Source organism: Drosophila pseudoobscura, chromosome 3 (genome assembly GCF_009870125.1).
Source record: "Drosophila pseudoobscura strain MV-25-SWS-2005 chromosome 3, UCI_Dpse_MV25, whole genome shotgun sequence".
Taxonomy (NCBI): domain Eukaryota; kingdom Metazoa; phylum Arthropoda; class Insecta; order Diptera; family Drosophilidae; genus Drosophila; species Drosophila pseudoobscura.
In genome coordinates this window covers 15,595,614-15,607,965 of record NC_046680.1, presented here as the reverse complement: position 1 = coordinate 15,607,965, position 12,352 = coordinate 15,595,614, and the positions used below count along the sequence as shown (strand labels likewise).

The following is a 12,352-nucleotide window of genomic DNA, read 5'->3' as shown; positions in this document are numbered from 1 at the left end:
CAGGGCTAATCACGCGGCAGGCCAATGTAATTGCGATAATTTCGAAATGCCAATTAAAAGGTCGCAGAAAATTGATTTTTGGTGAAGTGCAGCTGCTGGCCGCCGCAGCAGGAGATTCCAGCGGCAACCCCCCGGTGTGCTGGCAGTCCATCACATCAATCATACGCCGTGGGGTCCCCGAATCCCCGAATAAACATCTAAATAATATACCAGCGCTGGCAATTACAGTCGACAGTAATGCACGATCCTAGCACATGCTTCCTGGGGCATCTGTGGCCCACTCGGAGGTTTGGCATGCCGTTACATTTCCGACAGCAACAACATTGGAGTGCATTATGCAGCAGAGGCATGGCCAGAGCCAGAGCCAGAGCCACAGCCCCCCCAGAGCTAAACAAAAGCTACAAAATGAAGTATGAGGTCAGAGGAAAGCACAAAAGAAAAGCACATGATTGTCGCTTGAAACTTGAGCCACACAGCAACTAACCTCATGACATCAGCTTTTTGGTTTTCGACTTATTACAATTTCCATATAACCTCCAAAACGCCCGAGGAAAGAAAGAGCGAGCCGGGGGAGGAGGGGGGGAGGAAGGACTCGGTGTGTGTGTGTGTGCAAAATGCAAACAAATGCGCATATGCAGTGCGAGTGGAATGAAAGGAGAGTCAGAGCCAGAGCCAGAGCCAAAGGAAGGCAAAGGCAATGGCAAATGCTATGTCCTTCAGTGCCTGGCCCCAGCAAAAAGGGAAAACTGCTGTGGGGGTCTTTAAGTTTTATGGCACCATTGTGTCAAGATAATAATATGTACGTCTCTGTGTGTGTGTGTGTGTACGTGACTGCATTTAAGTGCATAGTTGTGTTGGGCAGCACTCACACATTGAGATACTTAGATACATACATAAACAAGCATTCCTCTATTCCTCCTCTGGCATGACATTTACTCGGCGAATTACTCTAAACTGCTGCTTACATATATACTGCTATATATACATACATTTATATGTGTGTGTGTGTGTGGGTGTGGCTGTGGCCCCCCCACGGCTGGTATTATCAATTTAAATGAATTGTACACGAGTGTGCCATAAATTCTGGCCGCCTGACATTTGCTAATGTCCGTCCATCGGAGAGAGCGAGCCGTTAATTAAATAACACACCACGGGAAAGTGCGGAAAATTAGTAAATCGGTAAGCGCATAGCCCCGAAAATGAGCAAACACTTTGCGCCGAATTTTCGCGGCTGAATTTCAATTTTAATTTATGTGCACAACGCCAAAATTGAAGAGCTGCTCTTCAGCCGCGTCTCCAAAATAAATATAAAAACGAAAAACTTGTGGAATACAAAAACAAAGATCAAAACGAGGGGGAACGTTGTGAGTTGCTGCTGCGACCGCAACACTACATTTATACCCGATACATAGTCGGATACAGGATCTTAACAGGAGTGTGAATACCAAATTTGGTTACTCTAGGACTTAAAAGTCTCCGAGATTGATTTTCGTCCTTTACGGGGGCGGAAGGGGGTGTGGCGAAATTTTGAAACAAACTCGTCAAGGTCCGATATCACAGGAGTGTGGATACCAAATTTGGTTGCTCTACCTCTTATAGTCTCTGAGATCTAGGAACTCATATTTTGAAACCTGTGTGTTAGAGAGAGACAGAGCGAGAGAGAATGAAATTGTTTTCTTGATTCTGGCTATAATAATTATACGATCTCGTTCAGATTTGGCATTCTAGAAGATATAGTCATTCTCTACGATTCGGCGTTTTCTTTTTTTTCGTATCTTTGATTTGGTGGATGCCACAGACTTTCGCCCTTTGTGGGGGCGGAAGTGGGCGGGGCAAAGTTTTGAAATATTTTCGTAACAGTGACATATCACAGAAGTCTGGATATAAAATTTCCTTGCTGTAGCTTTAATAGTCCTTAAGCACTAGGCGCTAATAGGGAGGGACAGACAGATAGGGCTCAATCGACTCGGCTATTGGGGCTATTATGGGGTCGGAAACGCTTCCTTCGGGACGTTACACACATCCACTTTCACCACAAATCTAATATACCCCAATACGCATTTTGAGTATCGGGTATAAAAAAACTTGTGGAATAAAAAACAAAGATCAAAATGATGGCCTCGTGCCAAAGTTTGACCAAGTCTCCAGTGCGAGTGCGAGTGCTCTCCGCTTTTATGGGCTCGGCAGAGAGTATAAAAATGTGGATAAACTCACTCACGCGTGCACGGAAATAAATACAAATTTTGGGAAATGCCGGGCTCCAACGTCAAGGCCTGCGCCGCCCCCCCGCCAGGAGCGCAGAGCCCCGCCTGGGTGGTGTCCGGTGGGTGGGGGGTGGGGGGTGGTCGGTGGACCTATAAATAATGTGGCAAATTTGGCATTTTATTCCGTATGCAAATCAAGAGGATTCCCTCGCAGGCTGTGCGAAGGCAATTTCTATTTTAATTACTGTTTCCAGGGAAAAGATCTTTCTTCAAGTTTCAAAGCCTGAATACTTATGCATTTTCCTCATTTTTGTTTTGTGCTTTCCAGAAAGGACACTGAAGGACGCTGCTGTTCTCGAAGGACATTCCACTAGAAACGATTCATCATTGCCCCTGCCACCGGAAGAGCAGCCACTACAGCAGCAAATTGAATGTGAATTACATAAAAAGCGAGTGTTAATTTTTTGCCGGCTACACAAGATACAGATACAGATACAGATACAGATACTGTGCTAACGCGCAGTGACATGAAAAATGATGGAGATGGAGCTTGTTTCGCCGCCTCCATGCAACTCCTAGAGAAGAAAGGAAGAAAGAAACCAACAAGAAGGCTGCAAATTGGCGACGTGTTGCTTTGTTGCACGCAGGACAACAGACAACAAAAAAGGCAACGCTGCACATTGCCAGAGCATCATCCATCAGGGGGGCATATGTGCGCCGGAGCTACTGCCGGCCATTGTGCTGCTGAGGGAGCTGAAAGGATTCTGCGCGTTCATTCAAAAAGCCATTAGCCCTAATAAGCAGCCGCCCGCCGTCAATGTGCCAGCCCCAACGTCGGCTCTAGGCAAGCGAACAGAACGGAACAGAAAAGAAGAGAAACCAAGCCGAACCAAACAGAACCAAACCGAAGCGAAGAGAACCAAACCGAGGCGATCCAATGTTGCCGCCACGGCTGCTGCTCCGTCTGCGGCGGCCCATGCATCTGATGGAGCTGCGCATCCTTCTGCTCTGCCTGCCGACCCTGCTGCTGGCCACAACCCTCGAGCCAGGTGCGTACTTGGTCCAGCAACGAATTTAATTAGGGCTATTCGTGGAGGCCGCTGGAGGGCCTGGCGAGAGGCTTAGTCGAGTGCTAAGTAAATTAAAACCAAATTTATGCGCCTCCCCCCCGCCCCCCCCTCCCCCTAGTATGCAGCAGTTTATTTGAATATTTACGCAAAGCCAACAAATCGCTACAAGCCCCGCACACCCCCCCTCCCCCCGGCCAGCTAGAATTAAAGCCCCTTAACGCGGAATAAAAGTCGGGCGGGAAACTTTGCCAATTTACGGATTTATTATGCTAGGAATTTGCCTCCCCCCACCCCCAAACGTCCTGCGGCGCTGCCGAAGACGCTGGAAAATGTGCCACAGTGCCTGCAAGGGGGGGGTGGCCGAGGGGGGGGGGGCCGGAATGCAGCTAAGCAATTGAAATCTTTTGTGGCGATTGCTGGGCAAACAAAATAATTAATTTTCCATTTGAACTTTACTTTAAATGGGCGCCTAAAAGCGTGCCACACCCAAGGACCGGGCCCTCTCGCCTCCCCGCCGCCTGTCTGTGTGCGTGTGCGTCACGTATACGCATCGTTAGACCGTCTAAGTTATGGCCAACACGTAACATTCACAAATAATAAGGATAATGAAAAATACACAGGGGAGAGATTAGCGTTGAGGGCGACCGCGACCGCGACCGCGACCCACCTTGTTGACGCCTCGTGGCTTTGCTTTTGACCTGAAACTGCGAGGCAATGGCGGTGTTTCCCGTTTGTTGTTCCGCCGTTCGAACGCGTTACGCATAAATTATAAGCCACCAAACGAGGGGACACCTTATCGAAACGCGCGGTCCACTCATTACGCAGCCTCCAGAGAGGGACAGAGGGGGTCAGAGAGGGGCAGAGAGGTACAGAGGGGGTCAGAGAGGGGCAGAGAGGTACAGAGGGGGATAGAGAGAGGGACAGTGGGGGCAGGTCGCGTGACAAGGCAAAAATTGAAAATTTATTGCGACGCCTAGAGCAGGCCAAGGCCTAAACTTTGAGGCTGGAGTGACGAGGCGCCCCCCTCCCCCATCGAAGAGGAAGTTTTTCCTGAAAATCACGCTCACTTTTGATTCTTTATAGCGGCCTCCGAGGCACCCTTAATTTTCACAGCCAATGCCAAGAGCTTAGCCAGAAGAGGTGTCTCACATGCGCTCTGTGTCTGTGCCACAAGGTCGCAGCAAGGGGCAGCCACACACGCACTCGCCGTGGCAGCTACTTATTTTGCAAATTTGCTTAGCGGTTTTAAAATTAAGCTCATGGCGCATATGAGTGCGATCTTTGGCTTGCGGAGCCACGCGGCTTAAAAAGTGCCAAGTACTGGCGGGCCAGGCGGGCGAGGAGCGTCGCCTTAAGAGGCTTTCGGGCTTAGGACTCGCACACACACACACAGTGCGAGGCATTAAAGTATTAGACACACGCCGGCATAAAGACAAAGACGGAGATAGACAGGGAGGCAGGGAGGCAGGAGGGACAGGGAGGCAGGGCGACAGCGACAGATAAATAATAATTTGAAACATGACAAGTGCGCACAACTACAACAACAGCAACAACAACAGCAACAAGGACAATGGCCAATGTGTCGTGACTCTGCGCCATGCGGCTTAAACGGTCCAAGGGCGGGGGGGGGGGGGCTTTTGGGGCCTGGAGATTGACAAGAAATATTTATTATTAATAATAAACATGCGAGCATGCCAGCCGCACTTGCTGACTTCATTATTTATCGCTTTTTAGTGAAGGCTGGGCCCACGCCCCCTCCTCCGCCCACCCCCGGTGTGTGGGGGGGGGGCGGATGAAAAATGCGATGAACGAAACGAAAACTTGTGTATGGCTGCTGGTGGGGCTGCTTCCTGGTCTGAGGGGGGGCTGCCGGGGCTGTTGGGGCTGCCTTTTTCTATCGCTTCTTGCGCAAGTTTTATTACTGTTGCCTACTTTCAGGCATAATATAATTCACACGCCTAAGCCGCAGGCAGCTGACATGCGCACGTAGGGCCACAGTCGTCCCGGGAGTCGAAGACGGAGGCGGAGACGGAGTCGGAGAGCCAAACAGGATGCGTTGAAATACGCGGCTTTAGCCATTTTATTAGCAGTGCGTGTTTTTTCACTATTATCGAGCTCCGCACCGCCGCACCGCCCCACTTGACCTTAGCGTTCGTTGGCTTTGCGTCTGGGCCTTGGTCTGAGCAATACATTTCCCCTTGGCTCTGGCTCTTTGCATTTGTATGCCTGGCAGGCACTCATAAGATAAAGATACATATATACATACATACATAAAGATACATGCTGGCCGTCTCCTTTGTCTGGGCATTTGGCGTTTTCTTTGCCCGAAAAACAAAAATTTTGAATCAATGCAGCTTTGTGACGTCACGGCGTCAACACCCGCACAGATACACACACACAAAGAGGCAACGCTGTGGCACTGTGGCACTGTGGCACTGCCTAAAGTATGAACTATAAAAATTTACGAGGCAATAAAACTGTGAGCTCGCTTCGCTGTGTTTTATAGCCGCCAGCGAGTGTTGTGTGTATGTGTGTGTTTGCCCAAATCCATGGCCAAGGTGGACCATTCCACGGAATGTTTCGGCATTACGTCCGCCTGATTGATTGAGTAAATTCACCTCCACACAGCCACACTCCAGCGCTCCAGGTTAATAACAAATAGATGGATGGATGGATGGTCCAGGGGCTCGAGCAATGAGCACTTGGCCAATTAAAGTTTTCCTAATTAAAGTACACACTGGCTGGGGGGGGGAAAGCGGAGAAAGTAAAGGCCCAAGTACTGTCAGAGGACCTGCCAAAATGTTTGCTTTTGGCCAGGCAGAGCAGTGCCTTTTCAACTTATTTTAATTACTTTTGAAACATGGACCTGTGGCCATAAAATAGTTGGCTTCAAGGCTGCCAAGAGACACTCTTCTAAACGGTTTTAAGACTCCAAAGAAGCGATGATTCCCTGGCGCAAGCTAAGCCGGTAACCTGTCCGCCATGAGGCTATGGCGTGACACCCAAAATAAACACAAGCGAGTGTTTCATCAAGCCTGAGTGTCTGAGTGTCTGGGAAATCGATAGACCACCCCCCCCCGCCATCAACAGGCTTCGATTGGGGTCAGAGTTGGGGCCTGTCCAGCCTGTCTCTGTCTTACGCTCTCGACTGCTCCTCCTTCTTTGATTGCAGATCAAAAGTCCGTGCTCACAGACAACGACTGGAAGAAGCTATGGATGCGCGGCGGCATAAGCGGCGACTCCAAATTGGACAACAGTCTCGACTCCAGCGACAGTCCCATGTTCGAGGACAGCGAGGTAAGTTTCCCCCCCAATTCCACATCCCCAAGTACCCAATCCAAGTGCAATGCAGCAAAGTTCTTTGAATTCAAATTCGAATTGAATGGAGTGCAAAAACAGATGCTACGTGCCGGCCGATTGCCGGGCCCCATTCTCCTCCATCAATATGTTAATTTGGCAGAACGAAGACGGACAGTCCGTGTCAGTGCCAGAGCCAGTGACAGAGCCAGAGCCAGTGCCAGTGGCAGTGGCAGTGCATCGGGATAACACTAATTACCAGCAGGCATGAGGACGAGTCCGATTCGGATTCGGATCTGGCCGGCACTAATTAATCTTTACTGCTTATTTATAATTCATTCGCACTGGCTTCGAATCTAATTATCCAAATGGCAGGCCCACCACAGAGCCAGAGCCAGAGCCACAGCCAGAGCCCTTCGGCCCCACTCTGATGTATTGTCTCTCTGGCTCTGTTGCTGGCTCTGTCTCTGTCTCTGTTTTGCTGACTAATTATACGACTTCGGGCCATAAAAAATGAACTTTTAACTTTTTGTCTTGTGTATGCTCTCTCTCCCTCTCTCCAACAGCTGATGGCGCACAACACCACCGTCCAGCTGGGTGGCACCGCCTTTCTCGTCTGCAAGGTCTCCGGCGTGGATAGAGTGGGTGTAAATTGGGTTTGTTTTTGTCTCTCTAATTGTACCTACCCTCCTCCCCGTCCCCCCCTCCTCACCGTCCCCCCCGTCCCCCCTGCATGCCGTGCATATAGCGTTTTGTTTATTGAATCCCTCCACGGCACGGCACAAAGATAGAGATAGATACGGATCTGCAGCTGCAATTTTAGATGCTTTACTATTTGCATTTTGCATTTTCCGCTCATTTTCCCATTGTCAGTCCTCGTCCTTCCCCAGTCCCCATCCCCATCCCCATCCCCATCCCCATCCTGCTGTACGTTTTCGCTTTCGTTTCCCATTTCATTTTGCTTTTTTGCACGCAAAAGTCTAATTTGTTAAGCACAGCCGCCCCTCCCCTCCCCCTCACCGTCACCATCACCACCCGCTCCCCGCAAGCGCTTTATTTGTGGCTGAAAGCAAACGTTTGGCAGGATGACAATTTCGTTGAGGCATTGTTTGACATTCCGCTGGGTTAACAGCCAATTAGGCCGCACAAAGGACACGCAAGGAGCGCCACGAAAAAATATCAATTAATTAGCCCGCACTGCGATTATGAATTGGCCATGAAATGTGGCTGTTATCGGGCCGCCAGCTCCATCAAACTCCCATTAAATTGCACGTACATGTATCCCCACCCCCCGGCCCACCCGTGCGGGGAGCGTAATGCCGAGTTATCAATTTTTGTTGTGTGTCTCCCCCTTCCCCCCGTACAGAATCAGATCTCTTGGATCCGTCGCCGGGACTGGCACATCCTCTCGTCGGGGGCCCAGCTGTACACCAACGACGAGCGCTTCGCGATACTCCACACGCCCGGCTCCAACATGTGGACGCTGCAGATAAAGTTTGTGCAGCGGCGGGATCACGGCATGTACGAGTGTCAGGTGAGTGGGCGTGGCGCAAGGGAGGGCAGGGAACGGGGAGCTCCATATATTATGCATACGAAAGAGTTCAAAATAAACCAAAGTGCATTTACATAAGCTCTCTTTGGCTATCTGTGCGTATACGCAATATTGAGGTTTTTCGGTTTTTTGGCATTCGCTGATTTCACGTCACGTCGATTTGTTCGCATGTGCATGATTTAATTGTAAAATGCAAATGAAGCTCCCCCCGAAGGACATCCTGGCCATGTGACTGGCAGGCAGGCCCTGGACGACACGGCCAGCAAAATTTGGCCATAGAAAATGTTTCTGGCAGTCCTCGAAGTAAACCCCAAAGTCATGCGAATGCAAATATGGAAAGGGCGTGTCCCCGGCCACAGAGAGAAAGCAGAGAAAGCAGACAAAACGAAAGCAGCTTAGGGTGCAGGGGGGTGGTGGGGGGTTGGGGGGGTTAAGCAACAAAGTTACAGACTGCTGAAATGGACACTTGACAGTAACTCTGTTTGTGCAGCAGCACAAGTGCCACTCGGGCTGCTTTGACTAGATGGATAGACGGCATAAGCGCCAAGGATGTGGATGTGGATGGGGATGGGGATGTGGAACCAGTTTCGGAAACGTAGCTTCAATTTCAAAATTGTTTGCATGCAATTTCAATATGAGAAGAGAAGCCGCATGCCAGGGCCAGAGAGTCACAGAGTCAGAGAGTCACAGAGTCAGAGAGTCAGCCAGGGGGCAACCCGGCAATGTCCTCGCCGGAGTGGGGTGGAGCCGGAGTGGGGGCAAGCGAGAGCTGCATGCAAATATGCCAAAATGATTATTTTCCCTACTCCAAGCAGTTGCATATCCTGTGGAGCTGTAGCGTTTGCCGCCTGCCGGATATTTCGGATAGGAGCTCCGCTCCCGGAGCACATCCCAAGGACCACTTATAGAGAAAACGTTCGTTTTTGTTTCATTTTTGCGTGCCAAATTGAAATTGTTTGATTTGCATTTCAATGAGTGCAACATTTCTGCTCCTCCATGGAGCACGGAGCAGGGAGCACGGAGCAGGGAGCACGGAGCTCGGAGCTCGGAGCTCACTGGGGCATTAAGACCGGAGTTGATTACGAATACCAATCGCAGTGGGTCTCTGCTTTCTGCCTTCTACTTTCTACTTTCTCTCCATAAAACACAGGTCTCGACACCGACTGGCATCATTTCGCACTTTGTGAATCTCCAAGTGGTCGTGCCGGAGGCCTTCATCCTAGGCTCCGGCGAGCTGCACGTCGACATGGGCTCTACAATCAATTTGGTTTGCATTATTGAGAAGGTAAGACCCAGACCCAGCTGGGAGTGCCCCGCGAGGAGCTCACCTGTCCCCTCCCCCTCTCCCCGCAGAGCCCCACACCACCGCAGTACGTGTACTGGCAGAAGAACGATCGGCTCATCAACTACTACGACGCCAGGCGGGACATCTCCATAGAGACCACACCGGGGCCGCGCACCCAGAGCCGGCTGATCATCCGCGAGCCCCAGGTCACCGACTCGGGCAACTACACGTGCTCGGCCAGCAACACGGAGCCGGCTAGCATCTACGTTTTCGTCTCGAAAGGTGAGGGTCTGAGGGAGTCTGAAATTATGCAAATTGCACCGATGCCTGCAGCTTATTAAAATGATAATCATGCCAATCCTGCCCCGAATCTAATCCCATCTCCCGGCTTACCGGCTGTCACTTGCAGGCGACAATATGGCGGCCATCTCCAGGCGGAAGACCTCCTCGGCGGATCGCCTGGCGCACATATTTAGGTCGATGCTGGCGCCCTGCCTTCTGCTGAACACTGTTGTTGTGAGGTGAGTGGCACAGCTTGCCCAACGAGTCACCAATTGCAACTTTTTTCCATCTTGTTTCTGCCACAGACGCATCTTCCTGACCTAAGCGCCTCCCAGGGCGGTGGACACGGGGCGGAGGGCTCGCAAAACATCCTATTTAAGCTATTTCAGTGTTAGAAAGGAGACCCAAAGAAGGCATCAACCAAAGCTAGAATAATTGCTAACTTAAGCAACTTAAGCGCCCCCGAGGGCGGGGCAATCAAGTGTAAAAATCATGCAAAAACCAATCACAGACGAGCTGCATTTAGCCGGACTCGCTTGGACAGCCCAGGAGCGTTTAGATAAGCCCCAGTTTAGTTGATAAACTCACTTCCCCGTTGATTGTGTACAGTATGTTGATGAATTTTGATATATGATTAGGTTCCACCCACCCCCATCCCCCCCATCACCCCCCTTCCTCTGTGCGAGTCCGGATCGGCATCAACCTCTCGTACGGTAACGAAAATTTGCATAAGTAGACAATTTCAGTCCATTCAAAGCAAGGCATACACATATGTATCCATGTATCTGTGTATCTGTGTATGCGTAGACATTAAAACGCCATTATAAATGTTACTAATTGAGAAAGAGGGCAGGGGGCACGTCCAGCCCGGAGGGAAGACATCAGCATCAACAACCTGCAATAATTAATTGTGTTATTAAGTTTGTAAATAAATTCCAGAGCAAAAGGCACACCAGGACGCCAGGACACACAGCCATATTAAATTGTGTACATAAAAAGAAAAACAGGAAAAACCAAAAGGCAGGACTGAAAATCAGAAAAAATTGGTGTGAGGAGGGCCAAGCAGGGGGCAAGAACTCATGGCTAGTACAGTCCCCCCACCCCACCCCCCTAACCACCTCTCGACTGTCCACACGATATATATCGGCAATCCGACTTAACCAAAAAAAACATAACCAACATTCGTTCAGTGTCAGTGTACGTAATTTACAAAAGATTAACCTGTTAGGAGATACTAATTGAAGTTTGAATAGATTCCTTAGCGTAAAGTAGCTTGGCAGATATTCAGATACATGCCACAGACTCCTTGTGTGTGTGTGTGTGCTTGCCTGTGCCCCCTCAAAGACCACATCATTTTATTGGATTGAATTGGATTGGATTTAATTGAATTAAATTCCTGAATTTTTCATTCCACTGTTGAGCATTTTGTCCACTGTAAATATCTTTTGATTAATATTAATAATAATAATAATACTTTTATTGTGAATATGCCAACAATGGCCAAAACGATAATTAATTAAAAACCCACATATGGCGGCAGCAACAACAACACAACAACAAAAAATCATTATAGATATTGTACTCTCGATAAGACGGATAAATAGATACAATTTCACAAAAGATTCAAATAAAATTACAATTTGATGAATATGAATTTAATATTAATAAAACATATATTAATAACCGAAAAACAAAAACAAAAACAAAAACAAAAACCAAAACCAAAAAAAAGATACAAAGATACAAAGAATGAGAAACAACAGAAAATGGAAAAATGGCAAACAACAAAAACCGAAAGCATTCGAATAAATCAAGTGATTATCAAAAGAAAATAAATGTAATTTAAATAATAACTAAAAGGCTTTGTTGTTTTTGGTGGGAGGTCCTGCGGGTCCTGCGGGTCCTGCTGGTTGCAAGGCGCGCCGCCAATTATTTTTCTGCCTGACGTTTCGGCCTCCACACTCTCGAAACTTGGCCCAAAATCAAATGCATTGAACGCTGCCGCTTTTGCCAAGAAGCAAACTTTTGTGGCCACCAAAGTTTTCGGCAAATCAAATGAACCCCCCCACCGGGGGCAGGCTCAAAAGTAATCGAGAAATTTCAGCAAGAAATTATAGTGTGCACACACTCCACACTGGAGGGGGGGTGGGTGGTGTGGGGGGGTGGTGAAACTTTCCTTTCCTGGCCACAATTGGCTGTTGACGGCCCCGTGTCGAGTGTGTCGAAATACTTCGACGTTTGAGAGATTGAAAACTTTTTATATGCCATTTTTATTTTCGATCTGGCGTTTTGATTACAAAGTTTTGCCCCCCCCCCCCCCCCCCCCCCCCCACTCAGGACTCTGCAATGCAAAGGTCTAAGGTCACACACCCACGTACGGTGAGCTTTTTGGCCGCCTGTTTGCTTAAAAGCTCATCGCCGTGACATCAATTTATGGTAAATAATCGAATTTTCCAATGGATTAACTAGAATGGCATTACCAGGTGGCCGGAGTCCTGCCCAACAGGCACACGTATGATTCTGTTTATAGCCTTTTTTTGGGGCCACAGAAGGCCAGGACCTACAGGACAGAGGGAACTTGCATGGCCTTGGCAGCCCAATGAATGGTTTGAATGGGCGGCAGTTTTATTCTCTGTTGCTCTGTGGATCATTAAGCGTATCC

The 12,352-nt window shown here is 49.0% G+C and overlaps 1 protein-coding gene across 6 annotated transcripts in view; it reads left to right on the top strand.

The window, feature by feature from the left end:
* Window positions 1–10,904, top strand: part of dpr12 (defective proboscis extension response 12) — a 42,007-nt gene extending 31,103 nt beyond the window's left edge. For 2 of the 6 annotated variants that reach the window (XM_033378017.1, XM_033378016.1), the window contains 8 exons: window positions 2,533–3,253; window positions 6,447–6,571; window positions 7,138–7,227; window positions 7,938–8,105; window positions 9,274–9,408; window positions 9,477–9,690; window positions 9,818–9,929; window positions 9,996–10,904. In XM_033378017.1, coding sequence (XP_033233908.1) covers window positions 3,142–3,253; window positions 6,447–6,571; window positions 7,138–7,227; window positions 7,938–8,105; window positions 9,274–9,408; window positions 9,477–9,690; window positions 9,818–9,929; window positions 9,996–10,014 — 975 coding nt within the window. In that variant the 5' untranslated portion in view covers window positions 2,533–3,141 and the 3' untranslated portion in view covers window positions 10,015–10,904. The remainder of the gene's footprint in view (window positions 1–2,532; window positions 3,254–6,446; window positions 6,572–7,137; window positions 7,228–7,937; window positions 8,106–9,273; window positions 9,409–9,476; window positions 9,691–9,817; window positions 9,930–9,995) is intronic. The other 4 variants (XM_033378021.1, XM_033378020.1, XM_033378019.1 and 1 more) reach the window with 4 other exon arrangements.
* Window positions 10,905–12,352: the final 1,448 nt, after the last annotated feature.